General features: G+C 38.4%; 1 protein-coding gene across 1 annotated transcript; it reads left to right on the top strand.

Annotated features, from left to right (window-relative positions):
- Positions 1-178: 178 nt before the first annotated feature.
- On the top strand, positions 179-25,285 carry oxnad1 (oxidoreductase NAD binding domain containing 1). Its single transcript, XM_003222169.4, has 8 exons — positions 179-526; positions 8,066-8,211; positions 9,176-9,233; positions 11,525-11,631; positions 19,718-19,859; positions 22,762-23,004; positions 24,119-24,227; positions 24,878-25,285. Exons 2-8 carry the CDS (start codon positions 8,066-8,068, stop codon positions 25,030-25,032), a joined length of 960 nt encoding a protein of 319 aa, XP_003222217.1. The 5' UTR covers positions 179-526; the 3' UTR covers positions 25,033-25,285.

Here is a 25,285-nt window from a genome sequence, read left to right as displayed (position 1 = left end):
TTCGTTTTATGTCTGTGGAATGTATAGGCAGCCTCTTCCTCTGACGTCACTATTATGCCCGAGAGAAACCACCAATCGGAATCGACGAGCGAGGCACATTATTGGTATGGTGACAAGCGCGCGTGCGTTTCTTTGCTCATAGAGCTATGAACAGAAAAGTTGAACTTCCGGTGGCACTCGAAAACCGCCATTTTTTAATGCAGCACGGAGTGTCTATGTTTTTGAGGGCCACGTTAAAAGCAAACCTGTGATAGTTTTGCCCTATGGAGGGAAAGACTTCAAACGGACAAGGGCAGCAACATTTATAGCTGAATTTACACAACAACGACGTCTCACTACTTCAACTCTTTTCTGTAGCGTCGCTCCCTCCATTGGCCTCTTTATATTTACCTTTTCTTGCCAACTTCCTGTTTTAGACCGGATGTTTGCGACTTTTTTTGTGGCCCGCCTCGTCACTATGCCGGTGTTTTGCCAGAGGGAAGGATGCAACAGTATCGAAATCCTGGTTGCTGGTGGCTGAAATAAGGTAAGCTTTAACTTCATTAACTGCGCCCTCAGGAGGCATCGAAATAATTGTGAGGTGGAAGAAGTAAGTGTTTCCTGTGCTGTCGAAGGCTTTCATGGCCGGAATCAGGGTTGTTGTGTGTTTTCCGGGCTGTATGGCCATGTTCCAGAAGCATTCTCTCCTGACGTTTCGCCCACATCTATGGCAGGCATCGTCAGAGGTTGTGAGGTATATATATATATACGGCAGGCATCCTGAGATATATATATATATATACATATACATTTGGCTCAGGTATATACATATATTGTACCTCACAACTCTGTGGATGCCTGCCATAGATATGGGCGAAATGTCAGAAGAGAATGCTTCTTGAACATGGCCATACAGCCCAAAAACACACAGCAACAACCCTGTTTTCTTTGCTCTTCAGTCCCCAAGACACTGGTATGCGATTTCAGCCCAAGGGAAGAGGCACAGATAGCACATGGGGACGACGCTTTACTGAGGGAAAGTCTCTTTTAGGAGGGCTTCACTTACGTTTATGTCTAAACTAGGAGCCCCCGGTGGCGCAGTGGATTAAAGCCTTGTGACTTGAAGGTTGGGTTGCTGACCTGAAGGCTGCCAGGTTCGAATCCAACCCAGGGAGAGCTCCTGCTATCAGCTCCAGCTCCATGAGGGGACATGAGAGAAGCCTCCCACAAGGATGGTAAAACATCTGGGTGTCCCCTGGGTGGCGTCCCCTGGGCAATGTCCTTGCAGACGGCCAATTCTCTCACACCAGAAGTGACTTGCAGTTTCTCAAGTCGCTCCTGACACAGAAAAAAATGTCTAAACTTGCTTGGGTACCCGGTGTTGCCCAGATTATTTGAAAAAGTCATTTTAATTGAACAAAATAAATAAGGTTGTGGGTGAACTCCTATTCACATAATGCCAGGTTAACCCCAAAAAACTCCATCAGTACTTAAACTTTGTTATGTTGGGCAAGTTTGCTCTAGATCGGTGATTTTCAGCCTGGAGTCCACAGATGCTTTTGGCCTTCAACTCCCAGAAATCCTAACAGTTGGTAAACTGGCTCAGATTTCTGGGAGTTATGGGCCAAAACTCCTTTGGACCCCAGGTTGAGAACCATTGGTCCAGTGTGCTCTCTGGCTGTAGGGCAAACTACAACTCCTACTATGGTGTCAGTCCCCTTAAACCCCTCCAGTAGGTCAAGTTAATCATGGGGGTTCTGTGTGCCAAGTTTGGTCCAGGTTAATCATTGGTGGAGGTTACAGTTTCTCTGGTAGTGGGTGAACTACAACTCCCAGAGAGGAAGGTCAGTTCCTCCCAATCAAATGTCAGCATATCAGGTATATGTGCCAAATTGGTGCCATCAGTGTTTGTGTTCACAGTGTTTTCTGGATGTAGGTGAACTAGGTAGGTAAAGGTAAAGATTTTACCCTGACATTAAGTCAAGTCGTGTCCGTCTCTGTGGGTTGGTGCTCATCTCCATTTCTAAGCCGAAGAGCCAGCGTTGTCCGTAGACATCTCCAAGGTCATTTGGGGGGCATGGAGCGCTGTTACCTTCCCACCGGAGCAGTATTTTTTGCTGGCTATGGGGGCTTGTCTGTTGGAGGCCAGTGTGAATGTTGTAATTAATCACCTTGATTAGCATTAATGGCCTTGCAAGCTTCATTCCTGCCTGGAGGAATTCCTCTGTAATTCCTCTGTTTTCAGAGTGTTGTTCTTTATTTACTGTTCTGAATTTAGAGCTTTTTAATACTGGTAGCCAGATTTTGTTCATTTTCATGGTTTCCTCCTTTCTGTTGACATTGTCTGCATGTTTGTGGATTTCAGTGGTTTCTCTGTGTAGTCTGACACGATAGTTGCTAGAGTGATCCAGCATTTCAGTGTTTTCAAATAATATACTGTGTCCAGATTGGTTCATCAAGTGTTCTGCTATGGCTGACTTCTCTGGTTGAGTTCGTCTGCAGTGCCTTTCATGTTGCTTGATTCGTCTTTGGGCGCTCCAGCAGGCAAGAGTTCTTTCTCCCACCCTGGACCTTCCATAGATATATAAATCTACCTTGCTTAGTTTTCCAATATACCTCACAACCTCTGAGTATGCCTGCCATAGATGTGTCCAAACGTCAGGAGAGAATGCTTCTGGAACATGGTCATACAGCCCGGAAAATGCACAACACCATTGTGTAAGTTCGTGGAGCATGAAGCTACCATTAACTATTAGTCACATTGATATGCAATATGATCCCCTTATTCACGGATTCAATACCAATTGTTTCACTTACCCATGTTGTAAAAAATATTTCACCTTGAAAATGTTTGTGTGCCTATCTAGGTCCTCCAGTGTGATTCCATGGTCTGCTTCTGGATCATGTGTAATCAAAATATAGGGTTTGCTATTATCCACAGGCCCAGGTATCTATCCCCTGCAGACACTCTATGCTATATGTCTCTCCAGCCTCAGAAGCACTATGGCTTGGGTCCTCACTGCTGTGAAACATTTACTAGAACTATGCTGTTGTACTCATAGCCTACTTCCCACTAGTCTGTCATGGACTGAGCAGAATGTTGTCCTGTTTAGACATTTTCTCTGATTTAACTGCATTCTTATTACTATGTTCAGACATACCTGAATGCCATGACTCCCTTGTGCTGAAGTGCAGGGTTGTTGCTTTTATCTGTTTTTGGTAGGCTGTTCATCCACACACAGTTACTTTCACCACCATAATAATCTTGCCCAGTATTGGGTCAAGATAATTTTTCCTAATACTAAAAATTGAGGTATTCATTGATGTTCAGGACAGACAAGAGGAAATCATCTCCTGAATATAATTCAACAGTAAATGTACTTCTATCAGTGGTTCTCAACTGTGGGTCCCCAGGTGTTTTGGCCTACAACTCTCAGAAATCCCAACCAGTTTATCAGCTGTTAGGATTTCCAGGAGTTGAAGTCCAAAACATCTGGGGACTCACAGGTTGAGAACCACTGACCTATATGATGACTCATTCTAACTGACTTTTAAAAAGTTAGACAATCTTACAGAGTGTAGGTGATTGTCTGCTGTAACTGCGGAACAAATCTGTCTTTTGTTATCTACTCCTGATACTGTTACCATCATCTCTTGCTTCTAAACTTCCCAATAACCTCTGTCTGGAAATGGTCTTTGGTAACAACCTGGGACTGAAGGAATGGCAAGTATGCTTTATACAATAAACTGTATAATGATAATGCCAGAATTAGGAGCTGAATGCAGTTCTTCAGTTTATTGATCATGGGTAAGGACCACCCTGCCACAGTGAAAATCAGAACTAGCCCACACACTTTTTGTGTGCTTCTTTTATGCCTCATGTTCACTTGCTCTCTTTCTCATCTTCCCTCCTCAGATCTGCAGGCTCTTTGGGAGAAATAAGGCTTTGAAAAGGCTTCCACTGATGGAAGTGGAGACTTATTAAAATGCCTAACATGCAAAACTGGGTCACGCTTTGAAGGTTAATTCTTCCCTCCCCTGACTGAAGCCCCTCCTTCGAAAAGCATCCTCATGTGGCATTTAGGATTTTTACAAACATGCTTCCACCTTACATATAAAGCTTCACGTAATTTATGCTCGTCTTCAGCCTCATTACCAATCATTTTCTGTGTCTTCTCAGGCTTAGCTACTAATTAGTCTATCTCCCCTGCCCCCATCAGATAAGTTCAAACACAAGAGGTGCTTGAATGCTTCACTCGCCTGAATGAGGAGGAATCTACTTGGTTCAGTGAATCTTGTATTATGGAAAATGAACCTTTTAAAATCGCTTCAATGCAGATTTTATTCTTAAATAGAATTCTTAAAATCACACTTATAATAATCATACTTTAAAAAGAATAGTCCCTTTCATGTGGTTAAAAATATAAAGGTACCAGAAAAGTCTTAATTATAGTTAATACTGAAGGTCTGGTTCTATCTCTTTTGACTGTCCCCCAAGTATACTTTACACCATGATTAATCAAAATGTTAGTTCATTGACTAGAGCCAATCTCTGAGAAATCTGCTGCTTCCAAGAAGGAAAATTGATAGTAAGCAAAGATATGATACTGTCACTAGCATGTTAGGACAGGGAGACAAAATTGTGACCCACCCTTGCCCATATTAGATTGTTTGGAATTCATTACTTTGCATGGTATTTGTTTTCCATCAAACTAAACACATTGCAGCTGGTAATTTCTCTTCTGTCAAATTTTTATTGCAAACAAGTTAGAATTTGCAAATGTGAAAATAATATAAGATGATGTAGTCTTCTTTTTAAAAAAAAAATCAGGCAGTAATACTATGCACATTTAATTAGAAAATTATTTTCTAAAGCAGTAGTTCTCAACTTGGGGTCACCAGGTGTTTTTGTCCTACAACTCCCAGAAATCCAACCCAGTTTATCAGCTATTAGGATTTCTGAAAGTTGAAGGCCAAAAACATTTGGGTACCCCAGGTTGAGAACCACTGTTCTAAAGAAACACAAAATTGGCCTGATGAGGTTATGAATTAGAAAGCATGTATGCCTGTTACATTTCCACAATGGCAAATAGTTTCAGTATACTGTAAGTTCCCTTGACAGAATTGCAGTTTCCTAAACATGTAAAGAGATATGGCACATTCATTCGGATTATTACTTTCCTCAAGCAAATATCCCTTCTTTTTTTCTTTTTAAAGCTTCACAACACAAAAGAGATGGAGCTCACCCAACTTCCTTGGGTATGTTCCACAGGTAGAGTGTTGCCACAGGCCTCCCAATAACCCAATTATGTGTACATGATCACATAACTTCACAAGATGTTAGAATCTGCAATGAGACTTCCTCTGAGATTTTAAAATTTTAGACGAGCTTACTTTCAATGTGCTGGCCCCACACAATTCACACAATGCATATTGTTTAAAACCAATATTGCTAAGAAAACCCTATAAGGCGATCACCTTGGGTTTCACCATAAATCAGAAATGACTTTAAGGCACAGATTAGCAACAATAAATCCATCCAGACGAGTCAGGACCTCCACAGCCTTGGCATCAGTGGTAAAGAAGAGATAGAGCTGGGTTTCATCAGCGTACTGATTACACACAACCCAAAATTCTGAATAATCTTTTCCAACAGCTTCATGTAGATATTTAAAAAGCATATGGGCCTGTATTGACTCCTCTGGGACCCCACAGGCTAATGGCCCAAAGTCTGAACAAGAATTCAAATTGCACTGAAAGATCCAGGAGACCAATAGCTCCATCGTCCACCCCCTGTCCAATTCCTAGTTATAGGTCAACCACAAAGAAAAGAGGGTTCCTTGCATGAAGGAAGATGTAGGGGGGGGGGGGGAAACATAGATCCAAAGGATTGTTGCATTGTACGAATTTTTGAAATAGGATTATGAAAGCAGCACCATTTCTTCTGTTTGTAAACAGTTCTCTGCATCTCAGAGTCTAGAATAAAGAATACCCTTTTTTCCAGAGTTTATTTTACAAGATAATCTTGATAGTATTTTTCTTTGTTTTAAAAAGATACTCAAACCTGAAAGAATACATAACAAGGATGAGTCTCATGCCGATCTAATAAATGTTTGAAAGAATGTAATGATGTCAGTTAACTTGTACAGCAAGTACCTTTTGCCCCTTGCTTGTCTAGTTTAAGCTTTGGACACTATTTACACATGTTCAGAAATGGTGGTAAACATGAGACCTTTGACAAATTACTTTTGAATTATAGTCACCGTCAGCATGGCAAATGGTAAGGAATTATGAGAGTTGTGTTCCGAAGGATCTGGAGTCCTAAATCTTCTCTGCTTCAGATTTGAAGATAAAAAACTATGAGTGCTTTCAACATTAACAAGGGAGAGAAATTAAAGTATATTCAGGAGAAAAGTGTCACTTTATTTTATAGGCCCAATGTATTTATACAATAAAGAGGGTTAGGGAAATTTATGCCTTTAAGACATTGCATAAAATAGAAGTCACGCAATGCTTTTTGAAGTACTGTAGCTTGTTGTTCTGAAATATGTACAGAAACAATTTGGAAAATGTTGATATTGTTGCTAAAGGGAATCGTTGAAATAAGTACCACCAGATGTCACCATTGTTGTAACTGATTCAGAATGTTATAACCTACAGCCTGAAAGAACTATAGAGATAAATATTGTTCATGTAAACTTAGACAACAAAAGCATCAGAATATTATTAGACCTGTGTGGCTATAAAGTTATCAACTGAACCACCATGTAGATGTTGTAGTCCTAAACGTGCTTTTTGGTACTAAATACTGTTGAATTCATTAGCACATGTAAAGTTGTATATAGCATTGGATTCTGGGAGTACTCTTTTGCCATTTGAAAAATCCTACAAAAAAGACTATATAAATTTAATATAAATTTGGTTATGTAAAATTTCTATCTCCCACTTCTAAGCTAACAATATTTCAAATTAGGCTGCTTCTTCTGGCATAATTGTTACATTTGTTGAAAAACTTCATTAAAATTGAGGGAGATGATGAACCTGATAGTCTAGTGTAATAGTTCTTGCATGTGTTTTTATTTGATTAATCCGTTTCACTGTAATAACAACAACAACAACTTTATTTTTATATCCCACTCCCATCTCCCCAGAGGGGACTCAGGGCGGCTCACATGGGAACAAGCCCAGTTTGTAAGCTATTTGACATGGTAGCATATCTGACAGTACACTAGAATTGGAATGTACAACTTTATTCCTTATAATCAGAGCACGACTGACGTATATTTCATACCTCGAAATCAAGCAAAGCAAACTGATAAAGGTCTTTCAAAAATTTCCCACTGAATTTGAAACACCTAAGGTGGCCTAGGGCTAGTTACGCTATCCCTCGGCTGCACCCAGTCTTCAAGGGTTGTCTTTGGAATAAACGTTGAATTCAATCTACTGATTAGTCCATCTAGTGATGAAAAATGCATAATCTAACTGTAATTAATAGATTATTATGTACTAACAGCCTCATAGGCTAACACTGTAGTCCTAAGTGCACTTACATAAAAATAAAGCTTTATTGGACACAATGGATGCATTTACACAAGCCAGGGATTTGCAGGAATCCTCACTTTTTCTGTTGTGTAAATACATTTGGTGAATAAACATATATAGAAATGCAGTGGAAGATATGTAGGAGGATTTTTAATTTAAAAGGAGATTGTTAATTTGATTAGCAATATAAGTGTAGTATACGTTGCTTAGTGAGCTATCCAGAATTTGACAGCACCACATGTAACAATGAGGGGAATGTTATCTACAGAAGTCAGTTCTTATGACTGAAAGCAACCTTACATCAGAAGGAAATGTGTTTGTGATGTGAGCACCTGTTTCCTAGAAGGTGTCTATGATGTCAACAGCTCTCCAGGATGGGGCTGAATCATCAATTAACAACATATATTTTATGTTAGCATTTGGTAAAAATTCTAAATGTAGCAAAATAAATTGTTTGTCTCCTTCAGAGTTGTCCATATCTGGCTGTTGAGATGATTCTCAATACAAACAAATAATAAATGTATTATTTTATGTTTCATTACAGATGCTTTTAATGCTGAAGAAAGCTATGAATTGCTCTACTGCCTTTGCTGTCTCTCCATTATGGAGGAGCACCTGTAGAGTTCTTCCCAGTTGTTCTTCATTCTTACATCTAAGATATACTACTTCGCCTTATTGCACCGTAAATGGGTAAGGTATTTACACCTTTTTACTGTCAATGTTGAGAGAAATGGAAAAGTTAACATAATTGTTGTTGCTGGTGCTTTCTAGTTATCCAATTTATGGAGATGCTAAGGTGACTCTACTGGTAGATTTCTTGGCAAAATTTGTTTGCCTTGCCTTCCTCTAAAGCTGAGAGAATGTGGCATTTCCAAGGTTACCCAGTGGGCTTTCATGGCCTTGTGAGGATTCAAATCCTGGCCTCTGGAGCCATAATCCAGTGCTCAAACCATTGAACCACACTGGTTACCCAAAAATAAACATATAATACAGTATTTACATTTCTTTAAAAACTGGTGTTGGGGTGAAATCTGCCTTTAGGATTAAGTAGAGGATTAGTGGGTTGAAGCAACTTTTTTGAGAGAGAGATGAGTCTTGGGCAGAATCTGTCATTGAAGGCCAGTCTGCCCCCCCCCCTTCCCCTCCGGAATGGGCAAACCAAGCTAATACAGCATTTTTACAAAAGCTATACAGTAGTGATAATTAACAAATAATGTCAGTAAAATAAACTAACTAAAATGGCCATCAATTGTCTCCAAATTATGCATGTAAGACTTAATTTCTGGTGCTGTAAGTATTATCTATATCAGAAGAACACATCAAGATGTCTGAGGACATGGATTATAATGCCTTGTATATGTTTAACTCAACTTGAAATTTCTAGTATAAATTTGAATCCTAGACAAATGGTACAAAGCACTTCCATTGCCCATGTTTCCTTTTTACTGGCTTATTTTTGGAAGCAGTGCTGGTATGAGATGAATGTTATATGTTACAACAATGCTGTTCTACTTTTATCTTTAAGATTACTTTCATTGCCTCCCCCCAAGATTAGGATTCCGTGGATTTGGTTTTTTTAATAGGTCTTTATAATGATTTTCTCTGAAGAGTGCAATTCAGTAATTACAGCTCTCAATTTGTATTTTATTTGAAGCAAAATGAAATCCAGGTCAGATCATCTGGAGAGAACAGCCAATGACTTTCGACAGGAGGTTGGTATTGTGCAGTTCAGATCTACAATGTAATGTGTGTGGTGAAGAGACTTGATACATTTTGTGGTTGACTTTGCCCTTTTTCCTGTCCTTTTGTGACTGCATGTTGCACAGTAGTTGATTGCAAAATGAACTATCATTGAAAGAATAACTGGGTGGTATTGAAATAAAAAGTACAATAAACTATTAGTAACATGTTGCTCTCCTTTCTCCAGTTTCTGCCATGCCTCAATTTCTTCCACCTGTTCCCACCTGCCACCTCACTGCTGCTTCATGCAATTTTTAATAGGCAACTACAAGCCTCACTGACCACTCAAGTCTTTCTCAGTCTTGCAAGGCTTTCAGTCTGTATTAGAAATAGTGTACAGCAGTAGCACATAATTCTCAAATAATTGCATTTGTGCATAATCAAATTCATGAAAGTTAAACTCAGAATATTGAGGGCTGACTGCACATAGAGGAATAAATTTGTTGTAGTCTTTCTTCCTTCCTACCTTTGTATAGAAGAGCAGAGAAAAGCAGCTACGTTTGTAAAATACTCCAATGATTTATTACTTTATTACTACCAAAATGCAACTATGAAACAACAAATCGATTTATTTTAGTTCTCAGAGTGCTTGCAGTGTCGGAATTTCTTTACTCACATAATGGTGGGGTATAGTCTTTTCTAAATGTGACAACTTTTAATTGAAACCTTCTGGAAATAATAATTGTGCATATTCTCCAGAAAACATGCTTTCATGTTCTTGAAGAGGCACAGAGAGTAACTGGATATGATCAAGTTTCCCTGAACGTTGTAATTGTCTTGGGGCCCTTCCACTTCCCTTTATTCCAGGATCTGATCACAGATTATCTGCTTTAAACTGGAATATTTGAGTCTCCACTGCCAGATAATCTGGGATAAAGGGGCAGTGTGGAAAGGCCCTTGGATGGAGTGCAGAAGGAATTTTCTGTTTCTACTTTTGTGGCACTTAGCAATCTAATCATCAAATGTACATTACGATACAAATTCTAGTGACATTAGTTTGGTAATTAGCTTTATTTGCAAGATATCTGAAAAATAAGAGGAAAATAAATTAGAGAAGGCAGAGGAATCAGATGCCTCTGTTCTTTTTTTAGACGACATAGATTAAATCTCTTTCCTTTAACCACTTTATATGCAGGATCTAGTAAAACTTTGAAGCATTTTTGTCCTCAGATTAGGTCATAGGTTAATGTGGACAGGACAAGGCTAACTGATGTATTCATTTCCTATCTCGGGGCCTCTGCACTAGGAATAACATTTAACAAGTACCTTGAAGTCAGTAGACTATTTAACTAGGATAACACACTTTCTCTCAGCACTGTGTTGTAAAATTACAAAAACCTGCTAGCATTTATTTGGCAAGTGTCCTGTTGTTTTACTGGACAATAGACATGTTCAAATATTTTTATGGAGAAATTCATTTCCTGCCATATGTTTTAAATTAAAGTGTAGCTGGTTTGTTGGATGCCAGTCTTTCTAGATGGGAAATGACACAGTCATAGCTGTAGTTGAGATTACAGTATATACTTTTTAAAAAATCTCTATATTTTTGGACTTTCATTAATGTCTTTAAATTTGAGTATAATATTCTGCAACAAATTGGATGGATGTAGTTCATGTGAGTCAGGGGAAATGCAAAAGAGTTGGAAATCATTTTTTAGTCATGGACAACCTAGATGGGGTATTTATTAAGTAGATTATATTGGTATGATAGATATATTTTTGGCTAGGACAGATTTAGGTTCAGATTTCTACTCAGCCATAAAACCTGCAGGCTCACCTGGGGTTTTCAGTTGCCATATTTCAGCCTAATTTACCACATAAGATTGCTGTGGAGATAATTATTTTGTATGGAGAACTATATTCTGCTCTGCGCATCTTTGACGAAAGGCAAGATAAAATTTACTAAATAAGGAAACATTAAACCAAAATAAAACCCATTGTTATTTCCCTTTGTTTAGAAGAACAGAGTGTTATAATTGATTTTTAGAAAGTTTTCTTGGCTCAAAATAGAAACATGAAATGTCCAGTCCTTGGGAACAAAAGAATTAAGTTGTAGTCCTAAGGACAGTCAACTGAGTTTCACTGAGGCCTATATCTGCATATAATACTGCAATAAGTAAATCAATGTGTAGTAGCAGAATAGTCTAGTTGAACCAATTCAGCATTGGCAAAACATTTTTGAAAGGATGTTTCTACATATATGTTGAGGTTTGAGTGTTCTGAAGCATAAATGATTATGATAATGGGTTTTTTTGTTTTTTAGATTATTTCTAAAGCCAAAGTATGTGGAATCACCAGTGAATCAGAAACAGTTAAAAGGCTCCGTTTGGCTGTGACAAATAAGGAATTTACTTTTAAGGCAGGACAATGGTAAGGTTCCTAGCTCTGGGTATATTAAATGGAGGGGAAGAACAAACTTAAATTGATGATACAATTATAGAAATAACTTCAAGCAGTTTGTTTATTTCAAATTCACAGTGGATTGAAGATTTACAGTCTAGTCTGGTAAAAGTGATTTGGGATCTTTTAATGAAAGATGCTAACAAATGTTAAATGTGTAAAATAAATTCCATTTTTTGGGAATAATTTCATTTGTAGCTTTTTTCTTTTAAGAGTGTTGTACACAGGAATCCATTAGACATAGTTTCACTTACACATTTCCTGCTCTGCTGAGTGCTGTACGTTTTTATTAAATATCTCCAGCTGTGTTGCAAAAGGACAAATGGGTGGCTTTGGTCTTCTGAGCCGTGTCACTGGATTTTCCAAGTGAACATTGATTTCTCAAATGCCAGTTTCATGAGCCACATGGGAAACCTCTTTTGAAGGCAAAGGGGCTTTGAAAAACAGTTTGATTTGGCACATAAGAATCTGCCATTCCGAAAGTACAAAGTCAGCCTTTTTTTACAGGGACTGTCTCAGCCATCTCTGTTCCCTTGCCATAGAGTTGGATCAAAAGATACTATCCTGCATGAGGTTTTACATCTTTCGCTTGAGCACTTTGTTAGCAAGATGAAATGAAATCCACACAAGTCAGTTCATTTGCATAAGAGCTTCTGCAATGACTCACCTGACTTGAAGCATGAAAACTGCTACGGGATTATCCCTTAATATGACTGCAAAACCTTTAGTGACCATTGGTAGAATAGGACTAATGCATAGGATCCTTTCTCCTCACGTGGGTTATATGTTGAATGTAACATCTCAGAATTGCATGTTGTAAGGAATATTTGTAGGCGTTTTTGTATTGTCTCAAAGTTTATTTTTCAAAGCTATACTAAATTCTATGCTGATAAATCCAGGATTCCTCCCCCTGTTTTTCCCTTTCTTTTATTTCTATTGTCAGTCCATCTGGCAGCCAGGTTTTATAGGCACCAAACTTTTATTTGCTAGGATGTTAATAACACAAGTAACTAGTGCAGTGTTAATTTTGCAGCCTTATACATTTAGAACAAGAAAACAAGATGTTGATTGCAATAATTCATGTTTGTGGAGCAATTTACAGCAGCCTTTGCACATGTGCCCAGATGCATACTAAATTTGTGCTTGCTGGTTCTTGGAAAAACATTTACCCTTCAAAAATGTTTGGGTAATTATCATACTGAAAACTGGGTTCTCTAATTGTAATTACTCTTTTCATTATCTTCCCTTTTAAAGTATTTTTATTCTGTTTGGCATGGTAACTTTCCTCTAAGTGCAGCTTGAAAGCCTGATTGTGTTCTAATGGGAGGTACTAAGTATTAGGCCACGAGAGAAAAAGGTTAATAGACCCACTTCTATAGTGAAGTGGCTGGGTTTCTCTTCCTGACGCAAACAAGCACCATTCTTTTCATTTGATTTGCACAATATAAAAGTCATTTCCCTCCATGGGCTAGCCGATTGTGTTCACATTATGCCTGTGCAAGATTTCTGCCATGACATATGGCAACTCGACAGATTCTTCATAGTGGTTTCTATTATACTGTTGCTCTTGAGTATTTCTTGGTCAGTAGTTGTAGAGGTGTTGTTGTGACAGCGTCCTCTTCCCTCAAATCTTCCTGCTGTTTTGTTCCAAAATTGGCTGTGGTTTCTTTTTTGTGTGTGCTCCTATTGAGTAACAGTCATTCTTTTCATTCCTTTTAGGATTAAATAAATATCTTGAATGAAACTTCATTTTGTTAAACATTTTTAACTGTTCAGTCTGTGATTCATATTGAAGAACTAGAGAAAGACTAGACAAAATAAAAACGGACTGATGTCACAGTTCCTGAATAGATGACACTTCCTTGTAATTAAGGACATCGAATTAAAGCTTTCCTTCTATTGATGTTGTGTGCCTTCAAGTCTTTTTTTATTTATGGCAACCTAAGGTGGACTTAGCACATTTTTGTAAGATTTGCTTAGAGTGGGGTTGCTATTACCTTCTTCTGAGGCTTGGTGAGTATGACATGTCCAAGGTTACTATGACTGAACAGGGATTTGTCCCCTGGTCTCCAGAATTGCAGCCCAACTCTCAAGCCTCTACACCATTTTGGCTCACCACAGTACTGTAGTTCGCCTTTATGTATTTACCTAAAATGGAGTGGAAGCAGGAGAAAGATTGTTGCTGATCCAAGGGCCACCTTTGTGCCAGGTACTCTCTAGTGCAGAGATCCTCAAACTTTTTAAGCAGAGGACACGTTCTCAGTCCCTCAGACTGCTGGGGTGAGGGTGCGGGACAGACTAGTTTGAAAAAAAAATTGAACAAAATCCTATGCACACTGCACATATCTTACATCGTGTAAAAAAACCCCAACAAACTTGTGAAAGAACAATACAATATTTAAAATGAACGATTTTAACCAACATAATCTTACCAATATTTCAGTGGGAAGTGTAGGCATACTTTTGGCTGATGAGATAGTCAAGTTAATTAGGATTGTTGTTGTTGTTGTGTGCTTTCAAATCATTTCAGACTTAGAACAATGTTAAGTCAACTTTAAGAGTGGGTGGGTGGGTCAATGACCTTAGAGCAGTGGTTCTCAACCTGGGGTTCCCCAATATTTTGGCCTACAACTCCCATCCCAGCCAATTTCCCAGCTGTTAGTATTTCTTGGAGTTGAAGGCCAAAAACATCTGGTGACCCCATTGCCTTAGAGGGCACATCTGGCCTGCGGGCCTTAGTTTGGGAACCTCTGCTCTAGTGGTTACCTGGTCAATTGAAAAATAAACAAAAAACCCCAAAAACAGTCAAAAGTGCATGTCTCGTTTACAAAGAATATTAAACAGTTCAAAGAGACCTTAAAATGATGATATTTAAAATTAAATTGTTGCACCCATAAGCTTCTAGGAACAGTAGTTCATGCTTTCCCTATCCTTTTTGCCAGAAGAAGATTCATCTGTGATTTTAGAGATGTTAAAACCCATTAAAAAAACTTGGGGGGGGGGGGGGGGAGATCACATGTGGCCTAAAGTCTTCAGTTTGCCCATCCCTTAGAAACTGATCTACTGGTAGCTCAATCTCGCATAAAAAAGGTAAACAGAAATTAAGTTAGAATCTCCTGGCACATTTTAAAGTGAATGGGTGAGAGTTTTTGACATCCAATGATTTAAAAGAATCAGTCTCTACCTCGCTTTGCCCCCAAATTAGATGGCTGAAAGAGACAGCTTTGGGCAGCACCAAGCATGGATTTCTTTGTAAAAGGGGTAATCACATGCTTTGCCTGATCTCCTTACCTTATTTGTGCATCTACCAACCTAAAGTCTGCCTAGTGGGCTTTGCATGCCTGCTCAAAAGTAATTCCCATTGTTTTCAGGGTGCAGTTCCTGGTAAGTGACTATAAGATTATAGCCTTGCTTAGCCAGACAAACATGACTCAGGCTACAAATTTAATTATACTACAATAAGCTTTGCCAAAGTATAGATTTTAAATGTAAAATGTCTTAGCTGTCCTGGCAAATGAAAAATAGGCAATTTGTATTAACCTCCACATTTTGGTAATACACTAGTTAGCTTTATGCACATAAAGGAAGCAGCCAACCCCATTAAAGTAAGTGAGAACTTTGGTGTTCACTTTCATGTATAAATTGAAAGTCTTTGCCCAAGACAGATAGCATGTTTCTGGGCATGCACAAATAACTTTTAAATGGTGTGTAATAGCTATATGTAGCAGGGAGAAAGTAGGAACCTTCTGATCATGAGATATATAGAAACCTGTGGGAAATAAAAGATTTCTGATGACATTTGGAAGACATTCTAGCATATATTATGCAGAACCTGTTTCCTCTCTTCCTAATTAGGTGTCTGCACATCTTGTGTTGATAGCCTATTTTATATAGTCTGTTTTAAGTGTAATTATGAATAAATGCATATACATATCATTTGTATGCAGGTAATTATACACTGTACCTATAGCTTTCTGTACAGAATATTTTCGAAGCTCTGGTTGATATCCATAATTAGGGAAGAGTTTTCCAAATAAACACAAGTAGCAGATTTGACACTTGAGTCTTGCTTATGTTTGATATTATTTAACAATAATGTGCATATTATTCGTATTCTGCCTCTCCTCATTATGATGGATATGCAAAGATGAGTCGATGCATAGCATTGTAGCCTTTTAAGTAAGAATTTTGCCACTCGGAGCATCTAGATGGCTGTGTGCTTTTTGTTATGTTTTTTTCCTTATCTGGCTATACATTGAAGGCTTTTTTAATATTTCAGAAAGATATTTCTTTATTACTGAATCAAGTATGCTGTACTTTTCAGGCTTGAGTTTTAATCTTTTATAGATTATTTTAGTTTGTTACTTTACAACACTCTGCTCTCTGTTTATGGAGCATTAAGCAAGTAGTTACTTCCTTTGTAATTGGATTTAGATGTCGAAATGCCTGGCATATCTTTGGCCTTACTAATAAATTGTAGTGCAGCGGGTCTCCTGCTTGCTTTTTTTTGTTTTTCTGTATTAGTCAAATTATCCCTGTGTACCCACAGAAACTCAAAAACATTTTAAGATGAAGTTTTATATAATAAGGATACAGGTGTAAAAAGATGTATGTGTATGTTTTTATGAGAACCATCATGGCGTAGTGCATAGTTTTCTAAGGTGTGTGTCACAACATGAGTGTGTCGGCTGCAGTGTGTAGGTGTGTTTTGTGAACATAACAAGAAATAAAAACATCTTGGAAATGTATGTTTTTATCTTACTATATATTTTAAGGTATATTGTGTCCCCATACATTTCATTATTACAGTTTATGTTTATGTCCATACCTCTTATAAGTGGTTACTTATAACTCCAGTTTGCTAGTAAAGCTGAACTACTGTGTTGTAAAATGATGTATGTCTAAAAAGTGTGTCACCAATGTGAAATGTTTGGAAAGCTAATGTGTAGGGGATTGATTGTTGGACTATGACTCTAGATACCAGGTTTTGTATTGCCACTTAACTTTAGGGAAGTAGCACACTCTCAGCCTCCAAGAAAGGTAAATGCAACTCATCCCCACCCCCAATGGTGCAATGGTTAAACCTTTGTGCCAGCAGGACTGCTGACCAACAGGTCGGTGGTTCAAATCCTGGGAGAGTGGGTGAGCTCCCTTCGTCAGCTCCAGCTTCCCATGTGGGGACATGAGAGAAGCCTCCCACAGGATGGTAAAACATCAAACATCTGGGCATCCCCTGGGCAACGTCCTTGCAGACAGCCAATTCTCTCACACCAGAAGCGACTTGCAGTTTCTCAAGTCACTCCAGACACGGGGGAAAAAATATCCCCATCCCCCAAAATTTTAACCAAGAAAACCCTATTTTAGATTTGCTTTAGAGTCCCCATAATTCAGAAGTACTTTAAGATACTCAGCAGCAATGTATTATGTGTGTTGATAAAGGGAAAATTGCCTGAAGTGAGATTATTTCCAGCTGCACTATATTGACATTTACAAGCTCCACAACAGAAGGTATTGCTAAAATGTCTGTGGTGTGCTGGGATGAATTTGGAGAAAGACATTTTCCCAATTTTCTATAATGGGGAAGAAGGGGAGGGTGACATCCCCAGACGGTGGTAGCGCTTATATCTATTTAGTGAGATGCTAACTTTAAAGAAAATTCAGGCAAGTGAGACATGAGGGCATGAGTCAGTCGGTCATAGATAGAACTCCCTGCCCAGTTTGATCTATTTAGTTGTACTTGTCTATATTTAATGATTTATGTGTAACTGTCCAAAATGTTATAACATATTACATGGACAATATTTTGACACTAGAGGGCACTATAATGCAGGTTGGAATGTGTTACATATTCTATAAAGGGTTGTAGTGTTTGACCTGACAATGAAATATAAACAGCTCCACAAGCTATGAATTCAAAAATGTTTAAAGTCCCCTCCCTTGTAGTATGAGAGTAATAGCGTTCAAAGCAGGAGAAATTATTTTTAGAACAAGCTGGATAAAGTTGAACAAGCTTAAACTGAATCCAGATAAGACAGAGATATTGTGCATTGGGAGGCCAGCTGACCTCTATGGAGATCTGTTGCTTGTCTCGAATGCAGTTTCTCTCTCCTTGAGTGGCAAAGTTGGTAGTTTGAAAGTGCTCCTGGTTTTAGAGGTATAATGGAAGCCCAAATGGTATGGATGGCCAGAAGTGCTTTTTATCACTTGAAACTCCAGTGCCAACTTTGACCCTGCATACATCAGTTAGGTCTGACTACAGTTACTTTCATATTAATTAAGTCCACATTTTATTTTATTTTTTATTTACTATATTTATATCCCGCCTTTCTTAACCGCTGAGGGGACTCAAGGCTGTTTACAAATGTCACTACATAATGTCTACAACATAAAACATTAAAGAGTTACATTAAGATTAAAATAAGCATACATATAAACATATTTAAATACAACTCAATGTTAAGACACAGCATCCGAAAACTAGGTCTAAGGCCGATCCAGAGTCAGTTGCATGATTTCAAGTAAACTTATTGCACAACTTCTCGAAGGCTTGCTCCCAAAGCTAGGTTTTAACTTTTGACTGCTGTGATATATTTTGTATAGGATTTCCTCTGAAGTCTTGCAGCAACTGCTGCCTAAATGTTAGAGGGAGCATAGAAGTCCAGATACAGTACTCCAGTTTTGCACCAGTGGCACTTGTCACCTAGTCTTATTCGTGGGACTTAATCAAGAGTATGAATCATGTCAGATGCAGGATGTATATGGCTCCCAAGGAATTGTGGCCCGGGTTCCTCTTAAAATCCCAAGATTCCCAACAGCCCACCAGTGAGCTGTTGCAAGTTGTTCAGGATCCTGATGGCCAAAGCTCATCTGAGATATAGGTAACATAGTAAGGTAATTTCAGTAGCTTACATTGGACCAAACACTGTTTGGCTAACACCTTGATGGAACTGTCTGCTTCAATAGCCATTTCACCGGATCGGTATAATTTTGAAACATCATATGAGAATTACAATGCACACTTCCTTCCTTCACCACATTCCTACTGTAACATACACCATTTCTATTAGCTTAAGTATATTTAATGGTTAATGGTTGGCATGTCTTGGCAAGATGAGATTTCTGTATCAGTTGGGGTTGGATTTTCATTCTCTGATGGATGAACTTTGTGAGGAGGTTGAAGATGGCCACCTCAGAGGCTGGATCTACATTCCCATATAATCCAGTTTCTGGATCCAGACTGAACTGGATTTTATACATTGCCATATGGTCCAGTTAAAAGCAGATAACTCGGATCCAGAAACCGGATTATATGGCAGTGTAGATGGGGCCTGACTCCATAGTTAGCATAGGGTAGAAATAGTGCAGTTTGTCACACTTTAACTGGTATGGCTCAATGCTATGGAATAATAGGAATAATTGCTAGCTCACCAAATGACAATTCCCAAGTTCTCACAGCATTGAGCTATAGAAATAGTGTCAAACTGCATTAATTCAATACCACAGATGCACCCATAGTTTGACAATGTATCCCACTAAGCACATTTTCAGTAGAAAGAAGCTTGGTTCTTTCCTACAGAAACAATAAATGGTTCTTTTTGTATACCTTAAAATGTAAGCTGATACTTAAATGCATAAGCCTAGGAGCAGATCTGGATATAGTCATGCTGGTATAATAGTTATTTAATTGAAATTTGGGACTAATCTGGGATTTATGATAAACGATCCATTGTTGTCCTGAAAACTTTTTTGATCACACGTGATACATATCTGATGTGTGTACTGTGTGTTTACACTGTATTGTTATTTCCATGGCCAACGGTCAGTACAATTAATTTACTCATTTGGCAAGGATTAACAAACTGTGTGTAGGCTACACTTAAATCTAGGATGCATTTAGTGGGGCTTGTGTTCAAATTTAAGAAAGCACTTATCTCACCAAGATGGACAACTGTGATGCTGAGATCTGCATTCTTTAACAGATTTTACATAAAAGAAAAAACTGCATTTGACAAGATTCATGGTGTGCTTTTCAAAACTGAGATCTGTTTTCTCTTAGGGTAGACTTCTTTATACCTGGGGTTGCTGTCGTTGGTGGATTCTCCATATGTTCAAGCCCTGGCCTATTGGAACAAGAGGGAGCATTGGAACTTGCAGTAAAATATACAACACATCCTCCTGCTCATTGGATACACACTCAGGTATCTATATGGCACTTAATGGTCATAGCTTTTAAGAATCTGTTGTTGATTATTTTTGATAGAATTGAGTGCTTTAATTACTGTAAATTGCTTCAGGTAAGTAAACTACATAAAAACCATTTTAAATAAATAAATAGCTGAGTCCAGTAGGGCTGCAATCTACACAATATTTCCAAGTCAAGTCACAGCTTGTTTTCAAACATTTTCGTGCAACTTAAAGAAATACAAATTTATACCTTGGTCAGACTCTCTGGGATGTCCTTAATTTCTTGCTGAATTAATTTAGTTTAATTTAGAGGTAGGAGAACACTATTGCAGTTCTCTAGAAGCACAGATTCATCAAAAGAACAGCATTTTCATTTCGCCCTCCCCACTTCTGTGCTATTTGAGTTGAAAGAAATATGTTATGCTCACTGACATTCTATTTGTTGACTAGCAGCTCAGTGTAAAATCAATGCAGCCGTATCTCTTGAGCCATAAGAATCCCCGAGTGGCTCCTAACCCATCCATTACCATGTGACTGGAAAAAAGGGGCTCCTACTGTTGTTAAATAGGTTAGTTTAATGCACCATTGGAATTTCAATAAAATAACTCACTTTGAAAGATATTCTGGAGAGGTATAGAACCAGCGTTGCTAGACCACACATGCTAATATACATCCTAGTGGAGATTTCCTATTGATTCTCTGTTGCTCATTAGGGGCCTCTCAAAACGTACCCTCATAATTATCTGCCTTTGAAGCATCTCTTAGGAGTCTACTTTCCTGCCTTCCTTCCCCCATTTTAATTTTTTTAAAATTAAATTCATAATGTCACAGCACTGAAAACAGTTAAGAGCATTAGCCATTTCTGGGGACAGCATGTCAGGGTATCAGGAAGCATCTTGTAAGTATGGATCACTAGTAGTATTTAGTAATATTGAGTATTCGCTGTCTTACATCACTCTGTAATTTTTAGAAGAGCAATATGCAATAACAGACAGTGAATATTTTCATTTGGCGAGATGACAAACCTATGCCTTCCTTACACAAAATGAAGTAACGATTATAGAATCAACATGAAAAATGTTAGATACTTCTATACCATGTGATCTTATTGGATGTTTTTTTCTAATGGCTTCTAATGGCAACCTGGCTGTCCCCTGCCTGAAGGGCACGCTCACATCACCAACGGCAAGTCCTTTGGGGCAGCAAGCCGTCGCAGCACCACGAGCTGGAGAGATCAAGCGGATGAGCTCCATACCTCCCCCCTCCTCAGGGAATGAGTAACGGGAGACTCCTTCTCTAACTCTGGAGGAGGCTACATCCTAGGGCCAGTGGGGCCCGACTTCTGTCCCCTCACCGCTGCCGGTGTCCGCTGCCAAGGCCCTTCCAACATCTAAGAGCTCAAGCCCTCCATCTTGTGGTTGCTCTCCCAATGCTCGCACAAGGAGGGCTATTATCACTGCAATTCAAGGGGACATTTTCCCTCCTTGCGATCTTGACACGTTCTACCCTTCACTAATTAAATGCCTTTAAAAAAAATCAAATTGTTATACTAATTTGACACTGATTTGAGATGCTAATTTGGTCATAGTTTTCTTTGTATGTCTGTGGGATTTATACAGATTCTGAATGTCTTTTAATTGACTAGTTTCTGATTTATATCAACTAGATCAGGGCTTCTTAAACTTTTTCACTTGGGACTCCTTTCAGCCTGAGAAATGTTTACATGACCCCAAGTATATAAGTATATAAAATAGGTATAACATTTACTGATATAAGTGGGGAGGCAAATTTAACTAATTTATGACGTTGGAATGAGGAAGTGCCGTCACAGTGGCTGATGAAGCAGCTACTCCCCCCTGTGGCCAGAATCAAACATCCTCTCAGGAGAAGGTTAAATTGCCTCTGCGTCTGTCTCTGTCTCGGTTCTATGTGTATATGGGCATTGAATATTTGCCTTATATGTATATAATGTGATCCGCCCTGAGTCCCCTTTGGGGGGAGAAGGGCGGAATATAAATACTATAAATAAATAAATAACAAATCAGCATTTGCAATGCTTGCTAAACAGGCTGATTTTCCTTTTTATGAAGTACAGCTGTAGCATTGTTTGCAGAGTGCACTGTAAATATTAGTTTTGTGTAAATGTCTAAAACAGCCACTAGGTGGCATTCAGAAAGCTTTTACTGTTGCCAAATTTTTCACAACCCCAACACTAAGCTCAGGCGACTCCATTTTGGGTAGGGACCCAAAGTTTAAGAAGCAGTGAACTAGATCATTCTTCATACTAATATTTAAACAGGTGACCTACATGGTTCTGATTTGTATCATTCTACATAATTTGATTTCCTTGGATTTTTCTGTCCCTCCAGCATTTTCTGTGGCTGTGATTGCTAACAAGAGTAATTGCAATCTACCTGCAACAGCTGTAAAGATCATAATATACAAGAGTTTTGTAGATAAACTTGGGACAGCCTATCTTCTTTTTAATGAAATCTGTTATAGCTTCATTTCTTCCCACTACTTAACATTCTCTTGGGTATATTCTTCTAAAAATAAATGGCCACTCAGTTCCCTGGACCTTATAATCCCTTCCTTGAACTCCCAGCGTCTTCTGTTGAACATCACACTTCCTTTGTTTTAGGCTTCTATCGTGAAATCAGCGGAAGAATGTAACTGTACCCTGTTATCGCTCTGAGCAATCTGCCAAATAAAATTCTTAACTTGGGAGAATGTGTGTACTAGGCTAACCAAATTTCTTCTTCTCCGCTGGGATACATACGACCTTCCAGTATGACACTTCAGTCATTTTTTTTGTCTTCACTATGTATATGTGGCTGTGTGGTGTGTAACTTTGAACAATGCCTTTTGATTCATTTTCATGGCCATATTCCCTTTTACTTTCTTCTCCTCTCTTAGTGTACCCTTGACTCAGAGGTGGCTTTACGGGTTGGAGGCAACTTCTTCTTTGATCCTCAGCCAGCTGACCCTCCTGCAAACCTGGTGCTCATAGCTGGTGGAGTTGGAATTAATCCTTTGTTTTCTATACTGCTCCATGTCGCAGACCTGCATAGAGCTCGAGCAAATAAAGAAACTGGGTACAAGATGGGAACAACAAATCTGTTTTATTGTGCCAAGAACACACATGAGCTACTCTTTAGAGTAAGTACAATGAAATTAGCATGTATCAATTATTTGCTTTATCTTAGGTGTTTTAAAGGGATTGAAGTACTTGGACTAGAGGCAGCACCACAGAAGGGAACAAAGTATGAGCACAGACACTAGCTTTTGTTAAAATAATTGTTAATTCTGAATTGAAACAACCATATCTGTAATACGAGTCCAAGGGCCAGCTAGTAAGGCCTATATTTGTATCATGAGTGGCAATCCTTTGTCCTCCCTGATAATTCTAACTCCCATGCTCCTTACTATAGGCACAATGTAGCCTACGGACTGTGTGCAGAGTCTCATAGGACCTATTTATGACTTTAGGATCAAAATATATTTTTTTGCCTTCAAATATCCTATGGGGGTATGGTGGGAGTTTTCACTATTTGTTTGTGGCTCTCTAGGCCCAATTGGAGAGGCCTTGTTTTGAAACAGGAAGTGAAACAGAAACCTCTTCTGTTTGTTTTCTTTAAAAAAAAAAAAAAAGCTTAAAAACATGACAAAAATGTTCTCATCCTTCTTAAAAGGTCATTCAGGGGCATTTTTTGCAGGGTGTGTTGAGGGTTACGGTCCCCTTGTTGCCTTCCATAGTTGCCTGCCCTTGGTATAGGCCATTGTATTAAGATATTTTGAGAGTTGATGTCCAAAGATATCTAGAATATCAGAGGTTTTCCAACCTCTGGTCTAGGTCAATTACTACTACTCTGGCATTCAGCATTTGTTCTAGAGGCTTTGGCCCTTTTAGATGTGTAAGAGATCATACTCATTTGAAGTTTTCAATCTTCCTTTTCCCCCTGCCATTGCCTGGACAGAAATCTCTCTTCTAGCTGTGCATAACGTTAGCTGTGTAACGAAGAGAAGCATTCGCAAGCCTGGGGCTGAAAATGCGTCATTACCCCTCAAATATGTATTTGGACCATTGACCTCCATTACCTAGATCTGAAATAATGTTTTAGTTTTGGGAAATGAGACACTTCCACGATCCTCCTCTTAAGGAGATTGTACTGCATGTGCTGTATCCCCTTTCTGTGGGGCTGGGAGTAGGCATAGATCACATCTGGTTTGATTTATTTGCCTGTGGCATGACCAAATCTCCTTTGCATTCCAGAAGCATATCCTTGGTTTGACAAATGCATTTCCTGGGAAGATTGCATGCAGTTTCCATGTTACCCATCAGAGTTTACCCATCTGTGAGAAACTGCAGCCTTACATCAAGGGTGTGTATTGTTGTGGTATATGCAAAAAAATAAAATAAAAACACGATGACATTGTGACTTATGATTTCAGTGATAAGTTGAGCAGAATGTAAGTGAATTTAATTATTTCATCCTCTTTTGTTATGCATAGTAAGCTGTAAAGCATTCAAGAGGAATCATGTGGTGGGCTGGGCAATCCTCTGTGTGCTTACTCAGAAGTGAATCAGAGTTCATTCTCACATACTTGCACATTAGTTTTGCAATCATCATACACAAGAAAGTTGTTGTTTTTCAAATATATTGGATAGCTTTCTTTGTTCCTTTTCCTGCTCCTAAACATTGTTTAAGACCCATGTTCCTCTTTGTCCATCCGTCCGTCACCCCACATCTTCCTTAAATAAGTTATTTTGTTTCACCTTTTATTCTCTCATCGTATTTAAAACTTCTGGGACATGGCAGAAAGGATGATGGGAAGTTACCATCAATAAGAATTTATTAAAAGAGTAAATCTAATAAAGATTGCAAGAAAACTCTAGCAAAATATCCCCAACATCTGAGAAGGATTTAGATTTTGAAACATGAGTATTCCATCCTTTTTCATTAATTTAATTACATTTTTCATTTAAAGTCTCATGAGAATGTTTTTTTTTACCTTGTGTATTTTCTATTAGAGGGAAGAATATCTGGAAACGATCTAGAAGAATGCATCTCCCAGGATACTTTATGGTACATCTGTGGCCCTCCGCCAATGATAGAATTTGTTGTTAAACTACTGGAAAAGCTCGGTGTGGCTCAGAAGAATGTTTTCTTTGAAAAGTGGTGGTAGTTTTTTGGCATGGAACAGAAATGAAGATAATGTGTCTGTCTCCATAGGTGAATGTTTGAATTAATGGTGAGAATTTACAGAAACTGAACACTTCCATATGCAAAGATTATATATTTCTGTTTTAAATTATGTAAATTATTTAAAGCTCAGTCAAATGATCTTAAAAAATAAATGCAGTTCATTATATATGGCAAGCTTTTATATGTAATTCACCCAACTGTAACTTTTTGAAGTAAATATTATATTTCTTTAA

Source organism: Anolis carolinensis, chromosome 6 (genome assembly GCF_035594765.1).
Source record: "Anolis carolinensis isolate JA03-04 chromosome 6, rAnoCar3.1.pri, whole genome shotgun sequence".
In the NCBI taxonomy this organism is placed as follows: domain Eukaryota; kingdom Metazoa; phylum Chordata; class Lepidosauria; order Squamata; family Dactyloidae; genus Anolis; species Anolis carolinensis.
The sequence above is the reverse complement of the archived record's forward strand: the minus strand, read 5'-3'. Positions and strand labels throughout refer to the sequence as shown.